At 42.2% G+C, this 23,868-nt stretch overlaps 1 protein-coding gene across 7 annotated transcripts in view; it reads left to right on the top strand.

The window, feature by feature from the left end:
• Positions 1 to 23,868, top strand: part of CACNB4 (calcium voltage-gated channel auxiliary subunit beta 4) — a 225,439-nt gene that overhangs the window by 81,618 nt on the left and 119,953 nt on the right. The window contains exons 1-2 of one of the 7 annotated variants that reach the window (XM_074336368.2): positions 18,405 to 18,718; positions 20,680 to 20,835. The exons of 3 other annotated variants lie outside the window; for them this stretch is intronic. In XM_074336368.2, coding sequence (XP_074192469.1) covers positions 20,830 to 20,835 — 6 coding nt within the window. In that variant the 5' untranslated portion in view covers positions 18,405 to 18,718; positions 20,680 to 20,829. Of the gene's footprint in view, positions 1 to 18,403; positions 18,719 to 20,675; positions 20,836 to 23,868 lie in introns of those variants that run through there. 3 more of the 7 variants (XM_019737463.3, XM_074336365.2, XM_019737462.3) reach the window with 3 other exon arrangements.

Raw genomic sequence — 23,868 nt, 5'->3', positions numbered from 1 at the left:
ATATGATGTGTTTTTTCATTTGACCTCATAACTGCATTGGCCTTGTGCTTCATTGTCACTGCCTGGGGAAGTTTTCAAGGTACATTTTTACTTTTGTCATCTAAAATATTCAAGAACACACCTGGTGTGTATCTCAGGGCATAGTCATGTTGGCAGTTTTATGTTGGCATATAAGCTTGCCAACCTTTTAGAGGTACTCAGTGGGCCAGTAATAACTTGAAATATGTTTTGGTGAGAATAAACTTCTGGAAAGCTCAAAAACCAAAGTATGTGCAAATTTATCGAATTCGTGGTTTGATCAGCATATGGGCTTGAACTCTAAGTTTGTTTTCCATTTTTGCTTGGACACAAAAGTCATTGCAAGAATTTGCAAGGCTAGTAGAAATCAGTGGACTAAAATGAACCTGGCCTGAATAATGTTATCTACTAGATGGAGGTTAGGCAGGCAATAATGCTTAGAGAGCCACGAGGCATCCTACAGAAAAGGGACCCTTTTTCAGATTGCAGATAGTCAGATTTAGACCTCACTATGATGATGTTCGGTACATTAAACTGATTTTCTACAAATGCATTTCTTTGGATTTATACATTTCACCTTTAAAAGTGGTTCCTAACCTATGTCCCTTTGTTCAGAGAAGTAGCCTCTGGAAGTAGCCTATTTTTCTGATTACTTACCTGGTACCTCATGTAATTTGTTCGCCTTCCCTGGCCTGTGGATTTCTTACCGTTGTGTTGTTTCATCTTTGCTTTGTCACTTTCGCCCTATGCTCCTTCTGTTCTGACTCAACTTTCATTGGTTCCCATGAATATCATCTCTCCTGGGCCCCAGGCATCTAGTTCCTGTCCCTGAAAGTAGGTCTGGGCTTCCTGGGTCAAACAAAAATGGTATCTACAAATTACTTTGTCTCAAAGAGTGTTTCTAGATATAGTTAGTGATCAAAAATGTGTTAAGAAAACATGGTTCAACATCTCTGACCCTGTCCTTATCCAAGATATTTTCTTGTCCTTCTTCCCTCACCTACCAAAAAAAAAAAAAAAGGCACCAGAGTTGAGAACCTTGTGAGATCCACTCAAGTTTAGCACTGTCCGTGGGTGTGAGACAACAATAATTACTGAATTTGGAAGCCTATAAAAGTGTTATTTTGACAGTACTGAGAACTGAAGTTTTCTGTGTGCAATACTTACAAAATCATTCACAATTTAGGAAGCGGAATATTTCCAAAGCTTCTTTAGTGACATGGCTTAACCTTGATTTTGTAGGGGTTAAAGGTCAGTCAAAACATGTGAAATGCTCAGCTTACATCGTCTAAGTGCTCGTAGCATCGGCTTTCTCTAGGGGTGACAGGATAGGTCCCAGATGGAATGAAGGAAGAACTGGTGCAAAGAGTTGCATCCTTGATTGACACAGTGGCTAGGGTCCGGTTGCAGCTTTCCCAGAAACTTCACTTTGCTCCCCAAGGTGCTGGTTTGCATTCACACCTGTCAAGAACTATGCTGTTTACAGAAAAGGCTAGAGCTTGGTGTTGGTAACGAGAAACCCTCCAGAGTAGGTATTCACTTAGTGGTTCCTGCCAATGGTTATTGTATTTCTTTTCCTTTCATAGTTATGTACTCACCAACCCCCAAAGCCATAGTTGCTCTTACATTTCCTTCTTAATTACTTGAAAGATAAACTAATAATGCAGGGAGCGAATGCACACCATTATTAATTAAAATCCCTATGAAATGGGACAAACTAAAGAGAAAAGGGCTTTTTAAAAATAGTAAGCATAGCTCAGCGTGCACTGCGTAGAGAATCTTATACCCACATATAACTGTAGCTGGTACTTCTTGGGCCCCAGGGCACATCTCCTCAGAGCACCTTGGGTTTCCACTGCAGCTGTGGTGTACAGTTCTCACGCATGAAGCCTGTTTACCTTCTCTCTTTTTGCCTCAGAGTTTTGCCCTGAAGCCTCTGGACTTTACGCAATCCTTGCTAAAGCCTGTTCCAAATACGGGGAAGTTAACACTCTCTGACCCAATGGGTTAGGAGAGTTGAGGATACATGACCTAACCTGTCATCCTGCAGAGGGGCAGTTTAAAGGGCATTTTACTCTGTTGCTCGTATGTCCTCAGTGGGATTGAGCTCCAGGTACCTGAAATGACAAGTTAGGAAGGCATTCTTCATTGTCTTTTCCTTCTTTCCTAATTCACTATCCTGTCTCCAGCTGAGATCACCTCCTAAAGTCCTTTATCGTAGGTTGTGCTTTGGGGGAAGCCAAATTAAGACAACTGTCATTATGGAATGAATGATGAAGAGATCATTAGAAGCATCTTTTTCAGCATTTCCTTTTCACTCCCTGTAGATAAAAATAACATTTCCAGATTTTATTTTTTTAATGTGGAAGCCAGAAAAATGGAAAGATGAAGAAAAGTATTATTTGTTTCTTATGGTCATGTCAAAAAAAAAAAAAAAAAAAAGCCTTTCAGAAGCCCTGCATTCAGATAGTTATGGCTTCAGAAAGTTAGAAGCACATTCTTCACACACTATTTTCAATTATGGGCGTGTCATTTGACACATTTTCAGAGTTTGACACCTAACGTCTGCTCCCGGTTCAGAACCACATATGTAGGACTGTAAGATGAGACAAAAAAAAGTTATGTGGTCAACTCTTCAAACAGGGCAGGAGTTAAACCCAGTTGTCTTGTGATGGGTCAACGTGAAAAGATATTCCACAGTGAACTTAACAGCTGTGGGGACCAATTTCTGCAAAGTGTGGTTTCCCAGACTGGGCTCCATCCAATCTGAAATTTTGGTCTTAAGGGTTATTGATTAATATGAGCTGACCTGGGTCTCCAAAATGGAACTCCTGTGCTCAGACTCCTAAAGCTAATCTGGAGCTGAACTCTGCGTGAGCAGGTGATGAGCAGCTCAATTCCATTGTTTAGAGCAATACCCAAGCCCTCTTTCTAAAGAGATTCAGTAAATGCTCTTTTGATGAGAGCGTGTTGGAGATAATCTGAGTTTCATCAGGAGCAGGCTTCTGTCTGATATTTTCTGATGTAACCTAAGGTTTAAAGGTAAATAGGATTTAGTCATGTAGTTTTTGAAAGAACTTAAGTATAATTTGTATTCCATAGGTTGCTAATTTATTCCCACTAGATTATGTCACTTTATATAGCTATTCAATTCACCAACTCCCAACTGGAAAACATTCTAACGTGACATTTGAAACAAATTATTATCAAGATTGTAAATGGACTTGTCATTTTATTAAACTAGTTTTTGAAAATTCTCCTCATATCTCTTGTTATATGTCTCTGCATATGGTAACAGTCTCTTTCTGATGCAGTTGACTGGCTGCTTCTTTGTTCTCTTTGCTCAACTGAAATCGCGGCTTCATCCGGATCCGTGTCATGACAGTGGTGTGTTAGGTGTAATCAGACAGTAAAAGGGATCAGAATGTGTTTCATGGAAACTGCTTTACCGAGGATGAGGTTAATCCCAGAATTTGTAGAACTCTTTCAAGTATTCACATAACTGGAGAGCACATTTTGTGTAACAGGCCAGCAGTGGTTGTTAGGGAATGAGCAGGGTAACAACGCCCAGTCCCGAGAGCCCCTGCAGCTCCTGTTCTCACCTGAGTGGGGAGGACGCAGTGGGATAAGTGCCATGTGGTGGCACCTGGACCTGGGAGACCCTGCAGCAGGGACATGTAATCTCTGACTGCAGAGGGGTGTGCTTTTCCAAGGCTCCCAAGTGGTGAGATGTCCAGGCTGACTTTTGAATGAGACAGTAAGGAAAATGGAATGCGGCAGTGAAACATCTTTTGAAGAAGAGAGTTCAATGTGTTCAGAAACACAGGTAGCAAGTGCAAGTACTTTAGGAACTATATTATGGTATGGCTGGAGCAGATGGTGTGCGGAAGTCCTATCAGAGAGGAGGCTGGTCACAACAGGAAGTGGCTTGGACTTCATCCATGAAAGAATTTGAATTGTGTCACAGCAAAAGGGAGGTGCTTTTGATGATGTTTAAGCAGAGTCATAAGATAACATTCACAGAATATTTTGTTTTTAAAATAGAAAGGTATGTGGGACCTGAGTGGGGGGCACAGGTGGTGGTAGGAAGACCAGTAAGGAGGCTATCACAACAAGCAGGGAGGAAATGAGGAGAGCCCAAGTACCTGGGGGTGGAGAAAAGAGGAGGAATTCAAAAGGTGTCAGGGGGAGTAATAAGGGAACATGGGATTCAGTGGGGAGAGGGAAGGGAAGCATCGAGCAGGATCTCCAGATTTCCAAATCAGACAACTGGGTGGAAGTGACATTCTTTTTATGGTACAGGGACTCAGTTTCAAAGGAGATGGAGCTGAGTTCACTATTGGGTATGTCAAGTCTAACATGTCTGGGCTGTGGGACAGCTGAGTGGAGGCATCTGAAAGGCAGCTGAATCTGTGGTTCTGGAACTCCAGACATACATTTGAATTGAACATATTTATTTGTGAATTATGAGAAAATGGGAGGTGGTTTAAACTGAGGGACAGGTGGAAGTGGAATTCTGGAAAATTGGAAAGGTGGCCAGAGAGTTTCCTTGGTAGCCAAGGAACAGGAGAGTCTCTAAGAGAAGGGAGGTGTCAGAGGTCAGGAAAGACGAGGTTCTATTAGGTATAGTGACAAAAAGGTCATTGGCGACTTCGGTGAGAACAGTTTGAGGCAGAGATGAGAATAAAGAACAGATTGTGAAGACTGGATAGTGTAGAAGAAATGAAGACTGAGAGTGTAGATACTCTCTCTGGATGTTGGCTATGAAGGAAAGATAGAAATAGGTTGCTACCCAGGAAAGGCAAGCCCAGGGAAGGGTTGTTGTTCTTTAAAGTGAGTGGGACTTCAGCATGTTTATGTGTTGAGGGTAACAGCCAGGTATGTGTTAGAGTTACAGTTGAGAGAGCAAATGAGGGCCAGGAAGCAGAGATTCTGAGCACAGGTGGAGAGATCAACCTTAGGACGAGGGATACCTCTTCCACAGACATGGAATGGAAGGAGGTCTACTTTGTGGGATAGAATAGGAAATAGAGGGAATGTTGATATGTTTGCCTCCTGGGGAGTAGGGAAGTGAGATAATCTATTAATGGTAAAAGAAGAGGGATAAAGTAGGAGTTTCAGATTGATGACGATGTGTGTGGACTGAGGAGAAAACTGATGATAGCTATTGGCGTGCTGGGCAGTTGTTACGGGTGGAATGTTTATGTCATCTGCCCCCCTCCAAATTCATATCTTGAAGTCCTGATTCCCAATGTGATGCTATTTGGAGGTGGGGCCTTTGGGAAATAATCAGGTGTAGATGAGGTCATGAGGGTGGAGGCCCCATGATAGAGTTAATGCCCTTACAAGAAGAGGAAGAGATGCCACAGCTTGCTCTCTCCATCATGTAAGGATATGGCAAGGAGGCCATATGCATACAGCCTATGGCTCTCACCGGACACCAAATCTGCTGACACCCTGATCTTGGACTTCCTGGTCTCCAGAATAATTTTCATTTTTTTAAATTTTTAAATCAGACTGTATATCCAGTCTGGTGTAGGGTAGAGAATAAGATTTTTAGATACCACCAGGGTGTGGGTGAAGTGAACATAGGAAGGGCTGATGTATTAGATAAAATTGGAGGTATTTGGGGTCTGGAGAGCTCGCAGGGCCAGAGAGCAAGCAAATGAATGAGAGACACATTTAGAGGAATACATAGGAAAAATTGTATCTTTGGGTAGGGACCCTGGTTTGTCCATCCCTTTCCTGGACAAAAAGGTCAAAGTTATAGTCCACTTTGACATTCTTTGAAAAAGAATGGACAGTATCATTATTTGGTACTAAAAAGAGAATATAAAAATTATTTCATAGAATCAAATTTTCAAAAGGAAGGGTACAATCTCCAATAAATATATATGAAGACATTTTTCAGGCAAATTTATGCATATATATAAATCCTTAAGAATGAACACCAGAAAGTGATACATAGTGACTGGGATATTGTCATTGGAAATGGGAATATACAAAAGGGAAGACATTTAAATTGGTGGATCTCCTAGAAACTGTGATTCACTCTCCTTGTGCATAGGTACTAAGTTATCTGAGTTAACAGCATTTCTAATGGCACTAAATTTAGAAGAAAAAAAAATGAAGAGGAGGGAAAGTGCTGGCGTGGTGATTTACAGTGACACACAGCTAAATGCCTAGGTGTGACCGTGTGACCTTGTGATTACACTTTCGTATATGTGTCCTGGTTTGCTAATTCCAGTTACCACGTTTGGTACACTTATTAATGCTTTTTTCTTCCACTTAGTTCAAAACATCAACAAAGTCTCTTGTTTTTCGGATGCATCATCATAGCTTATTATGCTCAGTGGCCTCCACGCTTTTCTGTCCTGAGGCTTTTTTTTGAGGATGAGGTCCATTGCAGAAACAATCTAAAGACAGCAAAGGAGCCCCTGGAGACAGATGAACAGAATGAAGCACAGTGTTCACTTCACTTGTCTCTGAACTCAACCAAACCCAGAGACGGAAGCGCCCACCCCCTGCCCGCTCTGAGCTGCAGTCATAAACCATAAAGAATGTTCATTGCCATATAAATATTTAATTTCTGAAGTTCAAATAGCCCATCCGTCATTGTCAATTAATTTGTACCACGAGCTCAAGGTGGTTGGCATGGTAATGCTGATACTTTGGTGAATTTATGTGTAGGGCAGATAAAATAATTCATTTGGACTCATATTTTATCTTTGAAAACGTATCCCTTGCTTTTCTTGTTGAAAATTGGAGGGAGTTTTCCACTTCTGGATTTGTCAAGGATAGGAGTTGACGCATTTTGCTGACTGACCTGGTTCTCAGCCCTTAAATTGGTACCCTCCTTCCCTCTCTTCTTTTCAGAATGGTCTCTCTATGGTGGTAGGGGACAACCACTTTTAGCACCTGAGAGGGAAGAAACAATCTCTGGAAAATCTCTTGCAGACCTTCTTGTTTGTGATCCCCAGTAGGAGATTAGGCTAAAGGGAGCGCTCAGGTCCAGGTAATGCTGGGAGTACGATTGGGCCCAGGCTGTTCTTGTGCTAGTGTATTCCAGTCAAATGGGATTTACCAGAGTTAATATGGGGGAAACTTCTCTCTCTCACATCAGCGCTTCTTTTTGCCTCTCACATTTACCCCATTATAGTGTTAGCTGAGGGCACTTGTTAAGCCCAGGTTATGACAGGTTGACAAGTATACTGAGACATGTGACACCAGTATTAGTAGCCATTAACTGTCCCAATCTGATGCTTCATAGTAGGTTTAACTGGTTGTTTACAAATGGAGTGGGGTTGAGGGTTGGCCCAAAGGTTAGCTGGGATCTCCTATTTTGGTAAACATCACCAGAACATAGTAAATAATGTGAATACTTTTCCCTGACCCATGCAATACAGGCTGAAGCTCTCCTTGAGTTGGAAGAGGTACCATTTTGAAAATTCACACGAGATGCTTATCCTTTCTACTATGTAAATCTGCACGTCTGTCAGGTGCTGAGTATATAAGCAAAAGGCACATCAATATTTAGATTCCTTTCTTTTCATGTGAAACAAGATCATTTTTAGAAATGAGACTAAGAGGCATGGGCAGTGTTATATCACTTGGCAAAAGTCAGTCTCACAGGGCGAATAAGTTGCTTTATGGATAGAAGGTCAGCACCTTAGAATAAAATGATAGTTTGGGGCATAGCGCTCTTCGTCACATGCCTAAAGAATTGCATGCAGTAGCTTATTCACCTGACAGGTGTGATATTTAACTGTTGCACTTTTAGCCCAGGGGTCTTCTTATTCAATTGCCTACTTAAGTGGCAGTGGGATTTTTAGGAAACATAAATGGTAGAACCTCTACTGAGTGTGAGTTTCCCGAGTATAAATGGATTGTAAAAGAGCTTCTCAAGTGATTCTGATCATCTGCCATCATGAAGAGCCACTGTCTCAGATGCCATCTTTATCAGACTTTCCCCCAAAAGAGAAATAAGAACATCCCAATCTGTTACTTAGATGTGGAAATTCCTCACTCAGAGACAGTAGATTTGCCATGCTTATAAAAACATACAGCGTTTTGTATATATATATTTTCACATAAATGTATTCATTGGCAAAAGATGCAAAAGAAAGCATCAGTAGACGCACTTTTTTGCATATCAAGTTAACAGATTTAAAAAATTAGACGCTTAGGTCCCTCGTTGCCCTATTACTTGTGATAGGGCTAGGAAAACACGTTTTATTATCTTATTGTTTCAGAGTTGTGTGATGTTAGGAAACTTTCCCATGATTTCTGACCCTTCAGATCTTTCTGGTTGTTTTATGTTCATCAAGTATATGGTTAAGTGAAGTAAACACAACCAACAAGAACTGAATATGAAAGGAAATGAATGACTCTGCTGGCTATAAAATTAGCGCCGTCATCCCTTTTCCTACTAGACCTTTTTCTTCTTCTCTCCAAACTTTTATTACTAGTTGATTTGCTTGATTGAAAGTACACCTGAAATCTATGTAATTTTACTAACAATTGTCACCCCAATAAATTTAATTAAAAAAAAAAGAAAAAAAGAAAAGAAAGTAGGATAGTGATTTCCCAAGTTTCTGTGCTGGTTAATCTCTTACCATTCTAGTAGATAATCTTTTTTTAAAAGTAAAAGTGAAAAAGCTTTATTAGCTGAGAACCACAGGCCATGTTCCTGACACTAAACATTCCTTTTCTAAATGCCTGCCGATAGTCCTCTGAGAGCAATGTGTTTATGAATTTCCCTTGTTTTCTGTAATGGACTAGTAGTGTCTGTTATATCCCTTTCATATACACATACGCAGATTATGTTAAGACACTTGCTCCTTGTTCATGGGATCCGTAGGTTTAAAGGGACAGTGAAAGTAGCCAAGAAACCTAAGGAACGTTGTGATTTGACATTATTTCCAGACTGACTAGTTATTAGTTGATTATCTTGTAATGTTTTGTATTTATTTTGAGCTAATTTGATGTTGAAAGAGGAACTTAGAGGGACTATTAGAGATAATTTGTTTTAAACTACTGTTTAGAAAATCGTGATACTATTGCCTTTCCCAGTTTAAAAGATAATAGCTTTCCAAGGTACACAAGACCGGAAGGTCAAGTAGTATTTATAGCTTCCCCTCCCACACAAGGTTCAGAGGTGCTGTGAGGTACATGGCATCTAAGTATTTGAAAATTAGTATTTAATTTCCAATCTGCCTTTCTTAAACATTTGATAAGTCACTTTCTGTTATTAAAAAAAATGCGTTGCTAAACAACTTTGCAAAGTTGTGTGTGTGTGTGTGTGTGTGTGTGTGTGTGTGTGTTACCAAAGTCTCTATGCTTAGTTTGTTTATACTTTTGGATTTCTGAGACCTGCAGATGTATGGGGTTATTGATAATTTTTTTACATTCTCTTCTATTTTCTATCAATATACGTGCACAGTGTTTTTAATTGTTTGTCCCCAAATTTATACTATTTTTATGGAGATGATTCCTATTTTCTTTGAATATTTGATACAAAAATCACTTCTGAGAATTAGAATTTAGATCAAATAACTCAGCCTGTTTCTGTTTGTGCCTCTTGGGGAATAGTTTTAGACTTACAGCTCCAACTAATTTTCTATCCAGGACTACAGAGGAAATGACCAAACAGATTGGAACTAAGAGAAATTATATTGAAATTCCAAATCTTCATGAGGAAATCCTTATGGACTTTGCTAAAAGGTGGTGAATATTTTTCTCTTTGCCGTGGTCTACTTCAATTAAAAAACTCAATAAAGGTGAAGATTTTCTTTGAATTCATTTGGGCTTTGAAAAAGCAGTGTAAAAAACTGGCAATTTATATGTTTTTTGCTCACCAACATTTTGTTTTTGTCCCTAATCTTTGGTTTCAGTAAATAAACAGGCTTATTGTGGTTTCACATTTACATGACAATGTTCTGATTTTATTGGGAATGGAGGGGTGGGGGTGGGGATTGACTATCACTGACCACCATCTTGGTTTGGTGAGCATTTTGTGAAAGAAGAATTAGAAGAAATGACACAACCCAGCAAGGTGTCCTTTTCTGAGTCCAGTGCCTACCTTCTGGGCATATTTTTCTGGTTGCCATGTTTCTGCTCTAATGAACTCTATATTTTAGTTACTTTTATACCTGGTATTAAGTAGCATAAGCTGCTTCAACAAAGATTCCCTAAGTAAAGATACCTAAGCACGATGGAAGTGTCTTTCTCTTTCACCTGGACAGGAGAGCAGTCCAGGACAGCAGAGTAGCCCTCTCTACAGGTCATTTACTGATTCGGGTTTCTCTAGCCTAATTACTTTCCGTCACCCCTCTGCATGGTAGAAATTGCTTCATCAGCACTACATCCAAAAGAATGGGTAAGAGAGCATGTGTTGGGAAATCAGTATCCTTTCAAGGATGCAATGTGTAAGTTGGACACATTACTTTCTCTCACACTCTGTTAGCAAGAATAGGGTGACATCTAGTGACAAGGGAGGCTGTGAAAAAATGTAGTTCCTAGTTGGAGTGTCATATCCCTTGCTAAAATGAGGGGTGGAATGGGGTTCACTGCTAAAAGGAGGAAGTGGAGAATGGGTACTAGGGCTTTTAGTTATCTCAGCCACATAGAATAATATAGAAGTCAAAGCTCAGCACCAAAACCACCATTCTTTCATTACCACTCACCGAGGTGCGTAAACTGAAAACTGTCAACCTGAAGTCTAAGACCAATTCATTGCCTGAGATAAATTTACTCAAGTCTAGCAGTACTTTAGAAAGCTCTGGGTCTACTGTAGGTGGGACCTAGAAGGAGTATTGCTACTTTAGGCTCAGTATTTTGGAATAAGTCAGATTTCTCTACTCCCCTGTTGAAGTTCTAGCATGTATGGTGCCTAAAGTTGCATGAGATATGATAGAACTTGAGACACCTGGTCCACTCAGTGCTATGGCGTATTGTGGAGGTCATCTATATCATGCTAGCTTATTCAGCTTTTCCCAATATACTTACTGAACTTCTATTTTCCAGTTTTTGTGATAGACACTGGGTTAGAAAGGGCTATATTAACAAGATGAATAAGACATAGTACCTACCCTGGAGGTATGAGTCTAGAACTCGTTTCCAAAGGGAAACAGGTGTTTCCCCAAAAATGCATCCTGAGGCAACAAAGTTTTGGGAAACATCCCAGGACCCTAACTACCATCCATTCATCATCCACCAATATCCCCTCTGCCCATAGAGTCCACCCAAGAAAAATCTCTAGCACTGGCCTGAGTCTAGTTCACACCTGAGTTCCTGATACCCTTTTCCATTTTGTGGTTTGTTTTCTAAATCCACAGCAGCCCTAAAATTGACCTCACAGATTTCTGGCTCAATTCCTCTAGTGTCTAATGTCTGAGGGAGTTGGGGAAGGTCTTAGTGACGTTTGCATTGGACCTGAAAGAAGGAATGAATTCACCAAATAGAAAAAGTTGAGGGCAGGTTGTGGCAGAGTGGAGGTGGCCTTCCAGAGAGAGGGAACATCGTGTGCAAAGGTATGAAGGTATGAACGATCACGGGGTCTTTTCTCCATCACCAAAAAGAAAAACAATTGCATCAGCACATCATAAATTAAGTTTTCTTTGAAATAGAGGCATTGTTAAAACAATACCCTCTACATCACACCTAGATTATTTAATTTGTAAGAATCTGAATCTGAACAGGACCATTCTCTCCCAGTCAGGGCATGCAGACAATTTGGTGAGGACCCTCCAGGGATGTTCATGTTCTGGGTGTTCTTAGCTTTAAAAAATACCCACATTTCACTTTATGAGCGTGTGGTTTTTTGTTGTTGTTGTTAGTCACTGTACTGTTTTGGCAGCCACAGTGTGGAAGTAGCCAAGGAATTCAGGGCCATCGTGAACTATTCACAGGTTTATTGAAAGCTGTCTATGTGCTCGGCAGTGGGGATATAAGGATGAATAAGAAGCTGTCTGATTCCTCGTTCCATAGAACTCACCTTCTGGACACAGGTAGTAATTCATCAGTCTCACTAATGTGGGCAGGGTCGGGGGGACTGTCGCATTAGGCAAAGGGCTCAGAATAGACAGAGTTTGCTGATGGGAAGGAATGTGATGTATCCAAGAAGGCCAGGCTGGCTGTAGAGGAAAGAGAGAAGAGGACACAGGGGCAAGATGAGAGTGGCCAGCTGCTGGACCCTGTTAAAAATGCAGGTGTTTATCGTAAGAGCAGTGGGAAGCCTTGAAAGATTTCAAATAGGAGCCAATACAATCTGATCTTTTTTTTTTTTTTTTTTGAGGAGATATTAGTTACTCAGTAAGCATTTGTGGGTGTTTACTAGATGACTGAAGGGATCTATGCGTAAACTGTGTTATCACGTTAAAGAGAAAAACTCCCCCTAGGAAGGAAAATCATGAATTTCTACCTAAAAGCAGTAACAAAATAAAAAATAAAATTTTACGTAAAAAACAAACTGAACCATTTACTGTTTGTAGCAATTTGGAATCATGGGAAAGTGGTTTGCCCAAGGCCATATAGTAAGTTGTCTCATTTCTGCCCTGGTCATGAGCGAAACTGGTCCCTTCCTTCCCCTTTTCCTACTTCTCACTCCTGCTGAATCAGATTACTCTCCAGCTCTCACTGGAGCTTCTCCAAATTGAGAGCTTTGATTATAACCGTCTCCTTGGTTCAGTTTCTGATATCTTTGGTTAAGGATATCAAGTATTGCTGCGACACCATCCTTAGTCGGCTTCCAGGAGGATGCAGTCATGTCTTGTTGATCTTCTAGTTCGCAGCCTCTCAAATAGTGCAGCGCAGTTGGCAATTGAAAGCTATAATTGTTAAATTAGCACTGATAACATTAGCTGAGTGATGTATAGGCAACAGGGAGGAAATCGGCTGGACCAGTCTCCTCAGCAGTTCATTTTGGAGAAGAGTGCAAAGTAAGGTTGCGTAGTGTCCATGAAAATTGTGGCTGTATGGAATGTTTTTGCCAAGAGATTGGCTTTTTTTTAAAACAGAAATCTCAGAAAGTGAGAGATTTCTGAGTAATACGTCAATCATGGGGAGGGATCTGTCATTTTCTGGCAAGTTGAATAGGCCATGGGAATTTTTACCTTACCTACGCTCACTCTTTTATGAATTATGAAGAATAATTTTTTTCCTGGAGCCTTTAAGAATGCAGGGAGGAGGGGAGCTAGTCCATATATTCATTCTTCCTTTGAGTATCTCTAGGGTTTTCTGTCTCCCTTTATCCCTGTCTCTCTCTGTTTCTCTCTGTCTTTCCCACTCTCCTCTTGCCCCCTTGGTAAGAACCAGTAATGGCATGTGTTACAGGATTTTCATGGGGACATTTTCTTGGCAGTGGCTTGTGACAGGTTAGGGCAGTCCTGGAGTGGCTGGTAGGGGTGAGGGAGGTCAGAATTCTAGTTTGCCCAAAGGCCAGGCTACTGGGGAGGCCAGTGTGGAAGTAGTGGGTACTTAGGGCACACAGGAAAGATGCAGAGTTCAGCGGGGAGGCTGAAGGGTCGTGGTGTTTGTTTTTAGGCCGTGGTGGTCCAGGCGTGCATGCCAGCTTCAGCATAAGGAGCAATCAGCCTGGCCAGATGAAGCAGGTAGGCAGCCGGGAGGAGGCTGGCATGAAGCTAAGTAGGGCAGCAGGAGGCAGGATGCTGGTCTCAGCTCTGCTGGCTGAGACTGGGGTCTCAGGTGGGGATTGAGAGCAAGCGGGCCAGCCTCAGGGGCAAGTAGTAGGAATCCCACCCCAGACGCACAGGGTACCAGGGATTCTGGCCAGACCCAAAGATAACAAGCAGCTGATGCTTGGGGAACACTGAGTTTGTGCCAGGCACCGTTCTGAGCCCTTTCTTCTGTCAAGGCTTTCAATCTGCACAGTAATCTTGGGATAGCCCTCATTTTATAAATAAGGAAGTGGAGGCACAGAGAGGCAGCAGAGCTTGCCGAGTGTTATTCAGCTGGGAAGTGACATAACGGGGCTGTGTGCACATCTGGCTCCAGAGCCCCTGCTCTTAGCCACCCTGCTGCATAGTATTCCCATTACACCGCGCCGGGGGTACCAGTCACACAGAGGGCAGTGGGGGGGCCCATGGAGGTGGGAGATGTAGTGGCCCCAATTCCATATTACTTCCCTTAAAGAAACGCTGATTCTTCCTCTGCTTTCTGTGTGCCAAGGACTTTCTCTGTCCCTTTCATATATTAACTCCTTAAATCTAGAACTCTTATCTCCATGTTACTGATGAGGCGCAGAGAGACTCAAGGACCTACCTGCCTAGGTAGTGAGGTCTACATTCAAACTCAGAGGACGACAGAAAGAGAAATCGATTATCTGTAGTGTTTTATTTTGTTCTCATTTCTTTACCCTGCGGGCGCCACCTGTCTGAAACACATCAGGGAGGAAACGGGTTGCAATATTAAAGCCTGCTATGCCACACAGATTTCTACAGGCGAACGCATGAGTGGATTAGCTCTTGCAGAGCAGAAGAGGGAGAAAAATCATCTAGCACATGATGGTCACTTAGCAAAATTTCAACAAAAACAAAGAGCAAAATAATGCCTGTAGCTGAATTGGCAAGCCAAGGCTTTGACTTGTGTTCTAATTCATCCTGACCTTTCAGAGTCTTGCTGTAGAACCCATAACTACACTGGCGTAGAAAAGTTAAATTCCAGAGAAACCTGAGTGGAAAATTGGACAGTCAGGTTTCCTTTAACTTCCAAATCGACACCATTGTCTTGATCGTGGCTGTCTAAAACTCAGAGCTGATCAGCACACTCTTGACTTTTCTCCCCCTCTTCTCCCTTTCCAAACAGATGGAAAACAGGATTGCTTGTTCTCTGTGTGCCACTGTCAATTCCATGGGTTTGCTGTACCACAAAGCCCCGTCCAGTAAAGGAAAGCAACTCCTCATCCCTACATTTGAAGCCAACAAAAACTAACTGAAAGTAGTGATCCCATGAGATACGTAAGAGAGCTTTTCTGATTGGTTGAGGGGCATACCATTTCCTCTGCTGAACTGAGCTCAGTGGAGGCATTTGTCAAATTGCGAGAAAAATCTCCCCACAAAGAATCATGTGTAATTTATAACAGAAGCACACACGCAATGCCTTCTCATAGGGTCTTTTGACTTTGACATGTTGATCATAATGAGAGATGACTTGAAAGGAAGTGGGTCAGAAACAGAGTCAGCAGAGCAACCTCAAAATCGGAGGCAGTCGTTTCGGGGCTATGTGGTTTTGGAGGTTACTCAGTGATGAGAGGTGAGTGGGTTACTGGGAAACACGAACACGAGATAAGCCACAAGGCTTTCAGACTTGTTCTCATTGAAACCTCAGGTAAGAGAAGTAGACCAGGGGAGAGGGTAGTTTATCTTTCATCTTCTCAACCAGTCACTCCCCTGGAGAACTCTTAAAGTCAAACGTAAGAGGCTGCCAAGCCCTTAGCTACTTTTTACCTCTTGCTGCAGTGAATTGTGACACCCTTGAAATTTGGCCCTCAGAACTTGGACCTGCTGGAATCCCGAGGCCTTCTCATCTGAAAAGTCCCAGAAAGTTCCCAGGGTCCTCTCACTACTTCTCTCCCAGCTTTCAGTTCAGAGAATAGTGGGACAGAGATGGTCAGTTCCAAGATCCTCTTGGAATTCCGAGTTCATTTCTCTGGGAACGCCTCAAAGTTCCTCTGGGGAAGTCCAAACTGAGGCTCTCACTAGGGTTCCTCTGGAACTCTAGGACCAGCCTGATTATGGAATTGAAACCTTTAGATAATTTGCAGGTACAGTGCTCATTCTGTGTAGGTCCCAATGCTAGGGGCAGACTCTCCAATCTATTAGTTGATTTTCATTTATCAGCTTGTGGGTGACCACATGACTTGTAATTAGACCATTTTTAAAATGAAAGGCGTGGCAAACCATAGATCCTCCCACAACCAAAGTGACCTCCTTCTGTTTTACCAAATTTCTCCTGGGAACACGTCCACTGCTCCTCATCCCTTGTCTTGAAGACCCCGTCACAAAGGGAGTAGGAAGGAACATTCAACTATAGAACATTGTGGCTTTGAATACAGGAATTTAACCATTTTGTATATTAAAATGAGGGCTGGATTAGGTGACCTCTGGGGTTCTCCCATCTCCAACAACTTGTGATTCTGAGTCCAGCATTTTTCTAACCTCCTGGGGAGCAGGCCGAGCCAGCCTGCCCATGTTTCACATCGGTTCTTAGTCTGAGGGCTTGGGTGCAGGGTTGCAGGGAGTAACTACAGGCCACTGTGCTGGATCCACTGCCTTCCTCCCGGCATCCCACTCGGAGTCAGACTGGTTTACTGCATGCATTACTTTGTCACAAAATGAGCCCCCGAAAAAAAATGAGCCCCTGTTCTTTAAAAACTTCCTTTAGACCCTCACATTAGCTGTAGGGACCACTTTGAAGCAGGAAAGCACAGGAGAAGAATTGAGCCATGTACAGTTTTCCCAGTAGGGAGCAGCTTTTCTCATCTTGGTGAATTATGCAAGTGAACTGCTTCTCCTCCTCCCCCAATCTAGACTTCCATTTAAAGCCACTCAGGAAGTATCCATACTCTCAATTGAAGTGGTAAAGTAAGGAAATGATGTGGAAACCGGAAGGAGAAAAAAGACCCTCTTGCTTCCATTTTCTGTAGATTCTGACTAAAATAGCACATGGCTATATAGTTATGGAGTTATTAAAAATAACAGAATGGCATACAGGGTTTTGAGTTTACAGATCCTTTGACCCAGTCCTCTCGCGTTATGAAGGGGAGAGCTGAGGTTCAGCCTGGGGCGTGACTTGCGTGACACACAGTTGTCAGCAGGTAGACCTGGCACTGGGTTTCTTTCTATGGACTCCTGCCGATTGCACCCCTCCTCTTTTGCCATTCTCCCTCTGTGTAGGCACAGATGGCATCCTGTATGAACCCTACCATCTGGGGTTCTAAAGGACTGATGAGTCCCCTTGCCATCGTTTTGATTTGAAAGCGACTAAGTACTGGTGCTATTCCCGAGGTGTGCAACTGGGATTGAAAGACATTACTGGGTCATGGTACCCCTGGAAGAACTGTGCTCTGCTCAGCAGGTGTAGCGCTGGTATTGGTTTTTGTGACCCGACCTTGTTCCTTTAGAAGTTACACTTTTCAGAGATACTGGCTGGAAGGACAGGCATCATTTCCTAGGTCCAGGGCCAGCCAGTTATTCCTGGGCTGACAGCTCAGGAGCTGTAGCCAGTGCCTTCCAGCTGACAAAGCAGGGTTGTCATTGGTAAGTGTTTATGTTGCACTTTAGATTTGCAAAGTTCCTTCTCTGAGTTATTTTTTACCTCAATTTGGCAGATGAAGAAACTAAAGCCCATAGAGTGGTGATTGGTTCAGCCATCCGACCAATAAGTGGTGAAGCTGATGCTGGACTCAGAGCCTCAGAGTTTCTGGGTCATTGTTTACCCCAATGAGTCATTCAGCTTCTCTATCTTGTGCTCTTTGCCCCTCATCAACTTCTTTTTTTCAAACATAGCTGGCTTCTTTTAGAGTAAGTTATAGAGTTGTCTTGTTTAAAACCTGCAGTCCTTTATTGGTTGACCAGAAAGCTGTAAGTATCTAAGTATGCTCCAGTGTGGGACCTGTCCCGGGTGAGACTGAGCTGTGGTGTGATAGGAGCAGAGGGAGGGAGTAGGACTTCCCTGTTTGGATTTTTGGGAAAAGATCAATGCCTTTATAGGAAATTAAAGGTCCAAAAATTGGAAAGGGGATGATGAATTTAAGGTAAAATATTGGCCGTTGCTTAAAGGTTGTTTAAAAATTAAAGAGACATTAAAAATGTTGCATCTAAATAAAGGCTTTTGAGAGCTTTGGGCTTCTTTTTCAAACTTCACTGATTGGGTTACAGAAGTATTTTCTTGCCAGTGAGGCAGAGAGACTTCAGCGAGAATATTGAAAACTTTTACAGTAGAAATTCCCACAAGAAATCTTACCATCTGTTTATTCTATCCATTTTTTTTTTTACCTTTTAAAAAAAAAAAATTAAATTGCATCTGCTAAGTACACATGTTGGGTGGAGATTAGTATCTGTTTGCCTGTTTTACACAGTATTCTCTGAAAATAAAATTTCTCCTTCGCTCCCCTACCTCCCTCCAATTGTGAATTTAATTAAGATGAGCAGTTGTGTTTAGAGTAGTCAATAGTCTGCCTTTCCAGACATTCCAAGCAGCCTTTTAGATATTGATAAGTGTTTATTGCAGAACTACACAGTACGGGCGAAACAGGAAGCAGCTCTTTGCTGGGTAGGATGCTCCAGTCGCCCTCCACTCTCCCAGGGAACGCTCTTCAGCTGACTGAAGCAGGGAAGCCGAGCCAATCAGAGGCCGCTTTCCTAGCTCAGTCACCAGTCTGTGGCTGAGGAAGGGTTTTGCTTTTTTATGCTCTGTATTGGGAAGGCAGATAAAATGCCAGGTCTGAACTGCCTCTGGGGATAACCTCACCCTCTGTGATGTGAATGAATAGCATCGTGCCTGATAAATCCACAGGAATTGATAAGGCAGGCGCAGTTCTTCCAAACAGGCCTTTTCTATCTTTTAGCTCTAGCTGTGGCTTCTGTAGCAGTTTTGCTTTTGCCTTGAAAGAGGTGCTCTGGATTATCAGACCTCCATGTATGACAATTTGTACCTGCATGGAATTGAAGACTCGGAGGCTGTAAGTATTTTCATAGATGGCTGATTCCCTCTCCCCTCCTCTTCCTCCTCCCACTAACCCTCCCCCCCCGCCCCCCCCCTCACTTCTTAGGCAACGCAGGGAACATGGAGCTGAAAGCGAACATCTTTCAGGTGCTTACTGGCTGCTATGTCAATGTTCTCTGTATAGTTTAGAGTTAACGGAAATAATTCTTCATTATATAATTTCTTGTCAAGCCAAAAAGAAATTAGGGTGATAGCAAAGGCATCTAAGAGTGTAAGCTGTTTGGATTTGTACATTACTTGGTCCACATTTGATCTCACCTGGGGTAACTAACTGCACCTTGTAGACCAGTTTAAACTATGCAGAAAGTGCCTGTGTTTCCCAACAGCGGGGTTCATAGAAAAGGCTCATTCATTATATAATACACATTGTTTACTGAGCTGGCATGAATGGAAGTTCCTCAGCTGTAGCTGTATTATGTGGTTTCTGGCCATACAAGCGGTGCGGATCTACTGCTTCTTTGTTAAGGAAATCAGATGCAAAGGTTGTGGTCGTACAAGACCCCAGTGCAGAGGCAGAGGTAGTGTTCCTGCACTCTACCCTGGAGGGCTGGAGTAGGCTTCCGTGTGTGCTGCCTCAGAAAACTGGACTCCTTTCCCTCCACAGGTCAGGCTCACGTAATCTATGAAAATCCGCTTGAAAATGGTTTTCTGAAATCCCCTAAAGCAGACCATCAGAATGCTAGCTTTTGAGTATAGGGTAAAGCTGATTCCTGACTCTTTCTTTTACGATTGCTAGTAGTGGTTCTTTCATTTTAATCAGTTATATAGAAACCATGCAAGGTAAAATAATTCGGGTAGCTAATGGGACCTGCTGTGGGGAGTCTGGATTGTATATGAGTGCAATGCCATACGTGTTGCTCCATTTGAAGCAGGAGGGTGTTATATAAGGTTCTCTGGCTAAACCGCCAATAAACAGATTATAACAACAACAACAAAAAACCCCCCGGTGATATACGTCAGTGCAGACGTACGTATCAAAGGATGTGCTATCCATGAAAGATAGACATCCTGTGTTCTGATAAGGCATTTCATTTTTCTTCCCCGTCTGTGTATTAGCTCTAACTCTAACTCTGTTTCCACAAAGTCTCTCTGCATGTTGCCCAACGTGCTCGTAAATGATCAGACTGTTAGTTTACTGCAAGGGGCTGTAGTCAGAAACAGGGGTGGCTGAAATAGAGAAGGTCCGCACTTGGCAAGCGGGTGGGAGGACGGAAAACGCAACTATAGGAGTTCCGTAGGGCAGCTGCCCTGGCTGGGTTTGTCAGGAGGCCTGCTGCTTCCTCAGGCCCCTTCTTTCCACATGCTCATTTATGAAACATGGGATGACTTCAGTGAATTGTAACTTTTTTATTTTCGACCATTCGGCACTGTGTTGCCCTTAAGTGGATTGGTGGAGTTATTTTAGAATAACCGGTTATTTTAGAAACCAGCTGCTATGAACAGAGTCAGCTAGGAACTAATGTATCCAGCACCTTGTTCTCCAGAACTGTATAAATTTCCAAAGCACTGTTTCAGCCGGGAGCCAGTATAAGTATGAAAATATATATTTTTTTCCTTTTGGTCCAGCCTCACAGGACGGCCGAGCCTTTCTGTAGGGTGGGAAGTGTGCAGTGACTTGCCTCCGTGACGGCCGTGGATGGCAGGCAGTGCTAGATACTGCAGTGCTGAGCTCCTGTGACTCAGTGGTGGCCGGCAGGCTGAGCTCCTCAGGGCTCTGCACATCTGTGGAGGCGAGGAAGGTGGGAAACCCAAGGAATGAAGAAAGGCATCTGGCTGATCCTCCGTCGAAAGTATGGGAGGCTTTCGGAAGGGTGGGCTCGAAAGCGTGTCACATAAATCAGAGGGGAAGGCAGAGATGTTCGGAGGGGTGAACTGACTCTGAATGCTTATTTGAGTTTATTTGTTTTTATAAGGAAGAATAATGTGATGTGTTACCCAAGATGGTGTGAACAAAGCTTCAAGCCAGTGGAGAAGACTAGGCCTAAATAGCTGAGCCGGTGAAGTGAAAAATAAAGCCACACCTGGAGTGCCACAGCCCCAGCAGTCTTTCTCAGTGCCAATGCATTTATGGCTGTAAGTGTGGGGGGTTGCCCAGATGGAAGCAAAGCTCTCAGACCAGGTCCGGTGGATAGGCGTGGAGAGGCTTTTCTCAGAGGGTCAGCTGCAGTCCGAGAATATACAGGCACTAAAAGCTGAGGACGGCACTTCCTTTGGGGGGTCGGGGAGCCATCTGAATATGTCTACCACTCTGTGCTGTGGACAATGTCTCTGTGGGGTGTGTGGGGTTTAACATGTGATAAGTGATTATATTCAGTGTATTCACCCAGTAAGCCTGTAATAAGATCATCTTGCCTAGGGACTATTTTATTCTGAATAAGAATAAAGCATTATTAGCCACGGTTAGCACCTTACATCCCCGCAGTATAAGAGAGATTTTGGTAACCATGATGGGATGTTTTTCTTAAGAATCTGGTCCAGAGGGAGATCGTATACTTCCGGTACCCTTGATTTTGACTTACAACCTCTGTATTTTATGTACTGTGTATATATAAAGGGAAAGGAACAAGGGCCATGTTGGAACACACTTGAGTCTGGGTTCTTGAGTCCTAGAGAGCCTTGTTGGAAAAGTCCATTAACTTCTGCTCTGGTTTCTAGGAGGGTCATTAAGTGTCAGCTTCATTCAGAATTACAAGGAAGCCGAAAAGTTCCTTCAGGACCCCCACAGCAAGGTGCTACATAGGAACAGGAGATTTCACGCATGCCACATTACCCCTTTTGTTACCTTGACAGGGAATGGGTGTGTGCTCCAGAATGAGTCCATACCTAGACCAGGCCTGTTACAATCGATTATGCGCACCGAATCTCACTACATGGTCTCTTCTGTGTGAGGGTTGTCCCCTTCCTCTTCCACTGACGCCACTGGGTCTTCACACAGGTCTCGGTGGCCAACATGCTTTTCACTGACTGAGCCCCCAATATGCATTATGCATTTTTTTATCTGAGTCACAATAGATTTTGGTAGACCTGTTCCTTGGTGTACACGTTTCATAATTGGGTATTTTGACGTTTGTGGAATCATTATAAGAATAGATTCTTTTTTCATACGGTAGGCTTGTTACACAGATGATAGGAGGGATGTTTTTATAGGGATAAAATGGAAGAAGCAGATAAGTAGAAAAAGTTCCTTAGAATCCTCCCAGACATAATCACGGTTAACTATTGCTATGTATCCTTTCAGACTATCAATGTACATATGTCATTCTAAACCTGCTACTGCATGTTGCATTTCTGTGAAATGCTGTTTTCACTTGACAAAATATTGAGCACACGGGGACTAGAATGGCCTGTGCAAGAGATGTTTTGCAAAATTTAAAGCTCTACATGGAGCTTCTGGAATTTGGGGCAATTTAAATGAAATACAGATTCTTGGAATATTTGGTAAAGTGAAGCCAGGGTTATCTGCATATAGAATTAATAGTTGATTCTCTGATACAATTTCTTCCACTTCCAAATGCTTACATTCTAAAGTATTTAGGGGGAAAGACCTGATCTATTTCAATGAAAAAGATGATCAGATCATAATTCAGGGCATTTACTAAGGAGTAAAATACCTTTTGCAATGTTTTCAATCCTAGAAAAGGAGCCATAATAAATTTAATACTTTCAGAAATCTTATAGATGTAAAAATTAAAGCAGAGGTCAATTTTACAAACTATAATAATGTGTGTATATATTTAAATTTGTATGTACCTATACATTATTATAACTATAAGTATCTGTTAATTATTTAAACTATTCATTTCCTATAAGCTATGTAACTGTGCATGTTTACCCAAATGTTTAAGCACCCGCAGGCACTCACACACATTCATATATAGACATGCTCCACGCTTTGCTAATTGATGGTTAATGCTAAGTGGGAGATTTCTGCCATAGAGGTTTTGGAGAAGGAAAATCAACTGTTTTTGACATAAAGAAAGACACCGAGAGGGTTGAAAGGCAACACATCCACAAGAGAATAAAGGATTGCTACTTTCAAAGGTATGATACAGTTGTTTTAGGTATGGAGATGTGTTCTTGGGCTTGCTAGGGAGGAGGCTAAACTTAGAACAGAAGGCTTTGTGTGTTTAGGGACCTTCGGAAACACACTCTAGGGATATTAAGGATTAAAGTCCTTTTGGAAACGAGAAGACTAGAGGTCTTAATGGTACATTAGAGGATCCCTTCTGGGGCCAGGGAGTCTTTGTGGACTATTTCTAGAGAATGAGGTCTGTTCTGTAAAGGAATCCAAGGTCTGGATGTTGGCATCACTGGCCAGAGAGGAAAACAAAACGCTGCTTGTGGTTTGTGTAAGAAATTTGACTGCGAAAATCAAGTCGTGTACTAAGTTGAGTGATTTTGGTGTTTGTCCAGAGTCTAAGTAAACGATGAACAGAAACTTCTCCTCATCCAATCAATTCTTAGCAGCAATGGCTTCCTGAAATGTATATGGAAATGATTTCTAGATGTAATTGTCATAGAGCTAAAGAGAGAAATTTCTCAAATCTTTTCAGAACCCATGAATTTGCCTCTCCAGTTATTCTGTGGTACAAGATGCTCTGTAGGAAGGTCAGCAAAGCTATGAAAACATATGCTTTTGGGGTGAAGGTGGGGAGGCATCCCATTGCCTTAGCCCTTCCTTTTCTATCAGATTTCAGCTAGAATCGTATTCCTGTGTGGATAGTTCTCGTCATTGTGTTTACCACCTCCCTGTAATATCCCGTACCGAGGTAAACTGAGCCACCCGAGGACAAGAAGGCATAACTGGACTGGTTATCACTTTTTGTTCTCTCTCTTCCCTCTCCTACTCGTCTTTTACAATAATCAAGTCATGAGCTCAGATATGCATGAAGCTAAGTTAAAAATTTTATACAAAGCGATCTCTGTAGACTCTGTTTTCTTATCTCAATAAGGCTGAGTTACCGTGTTTCCCCCAAAATAAGACCTAGCTGGACCATCAGCTCTAATGCATCTTTTGGGGCAAAAATTAATATAAGACCTACTCTTATTTTACTATAAGACCAGGTATAATATAATATAATATAATATAATATAATATAATATAAT

This window comes from Rhinolophus sinicus, chromosome 17, assembly GCF_057876585.1.
Source record: "Rhinolophus sinicus isolate RSI-liver-muscle chromosome 17, RSI-T2T, whole genome shotgun sequence".
NCBI lineage: Eukaryota > Metazoa > Chordata > Mammalia > Chiroptera > Rhinolophidae > Rhinolophus > Rhinolophus sinicus.
This window is presented reverse-complemented; position numbering and strand designations above follow the sequence as displayed.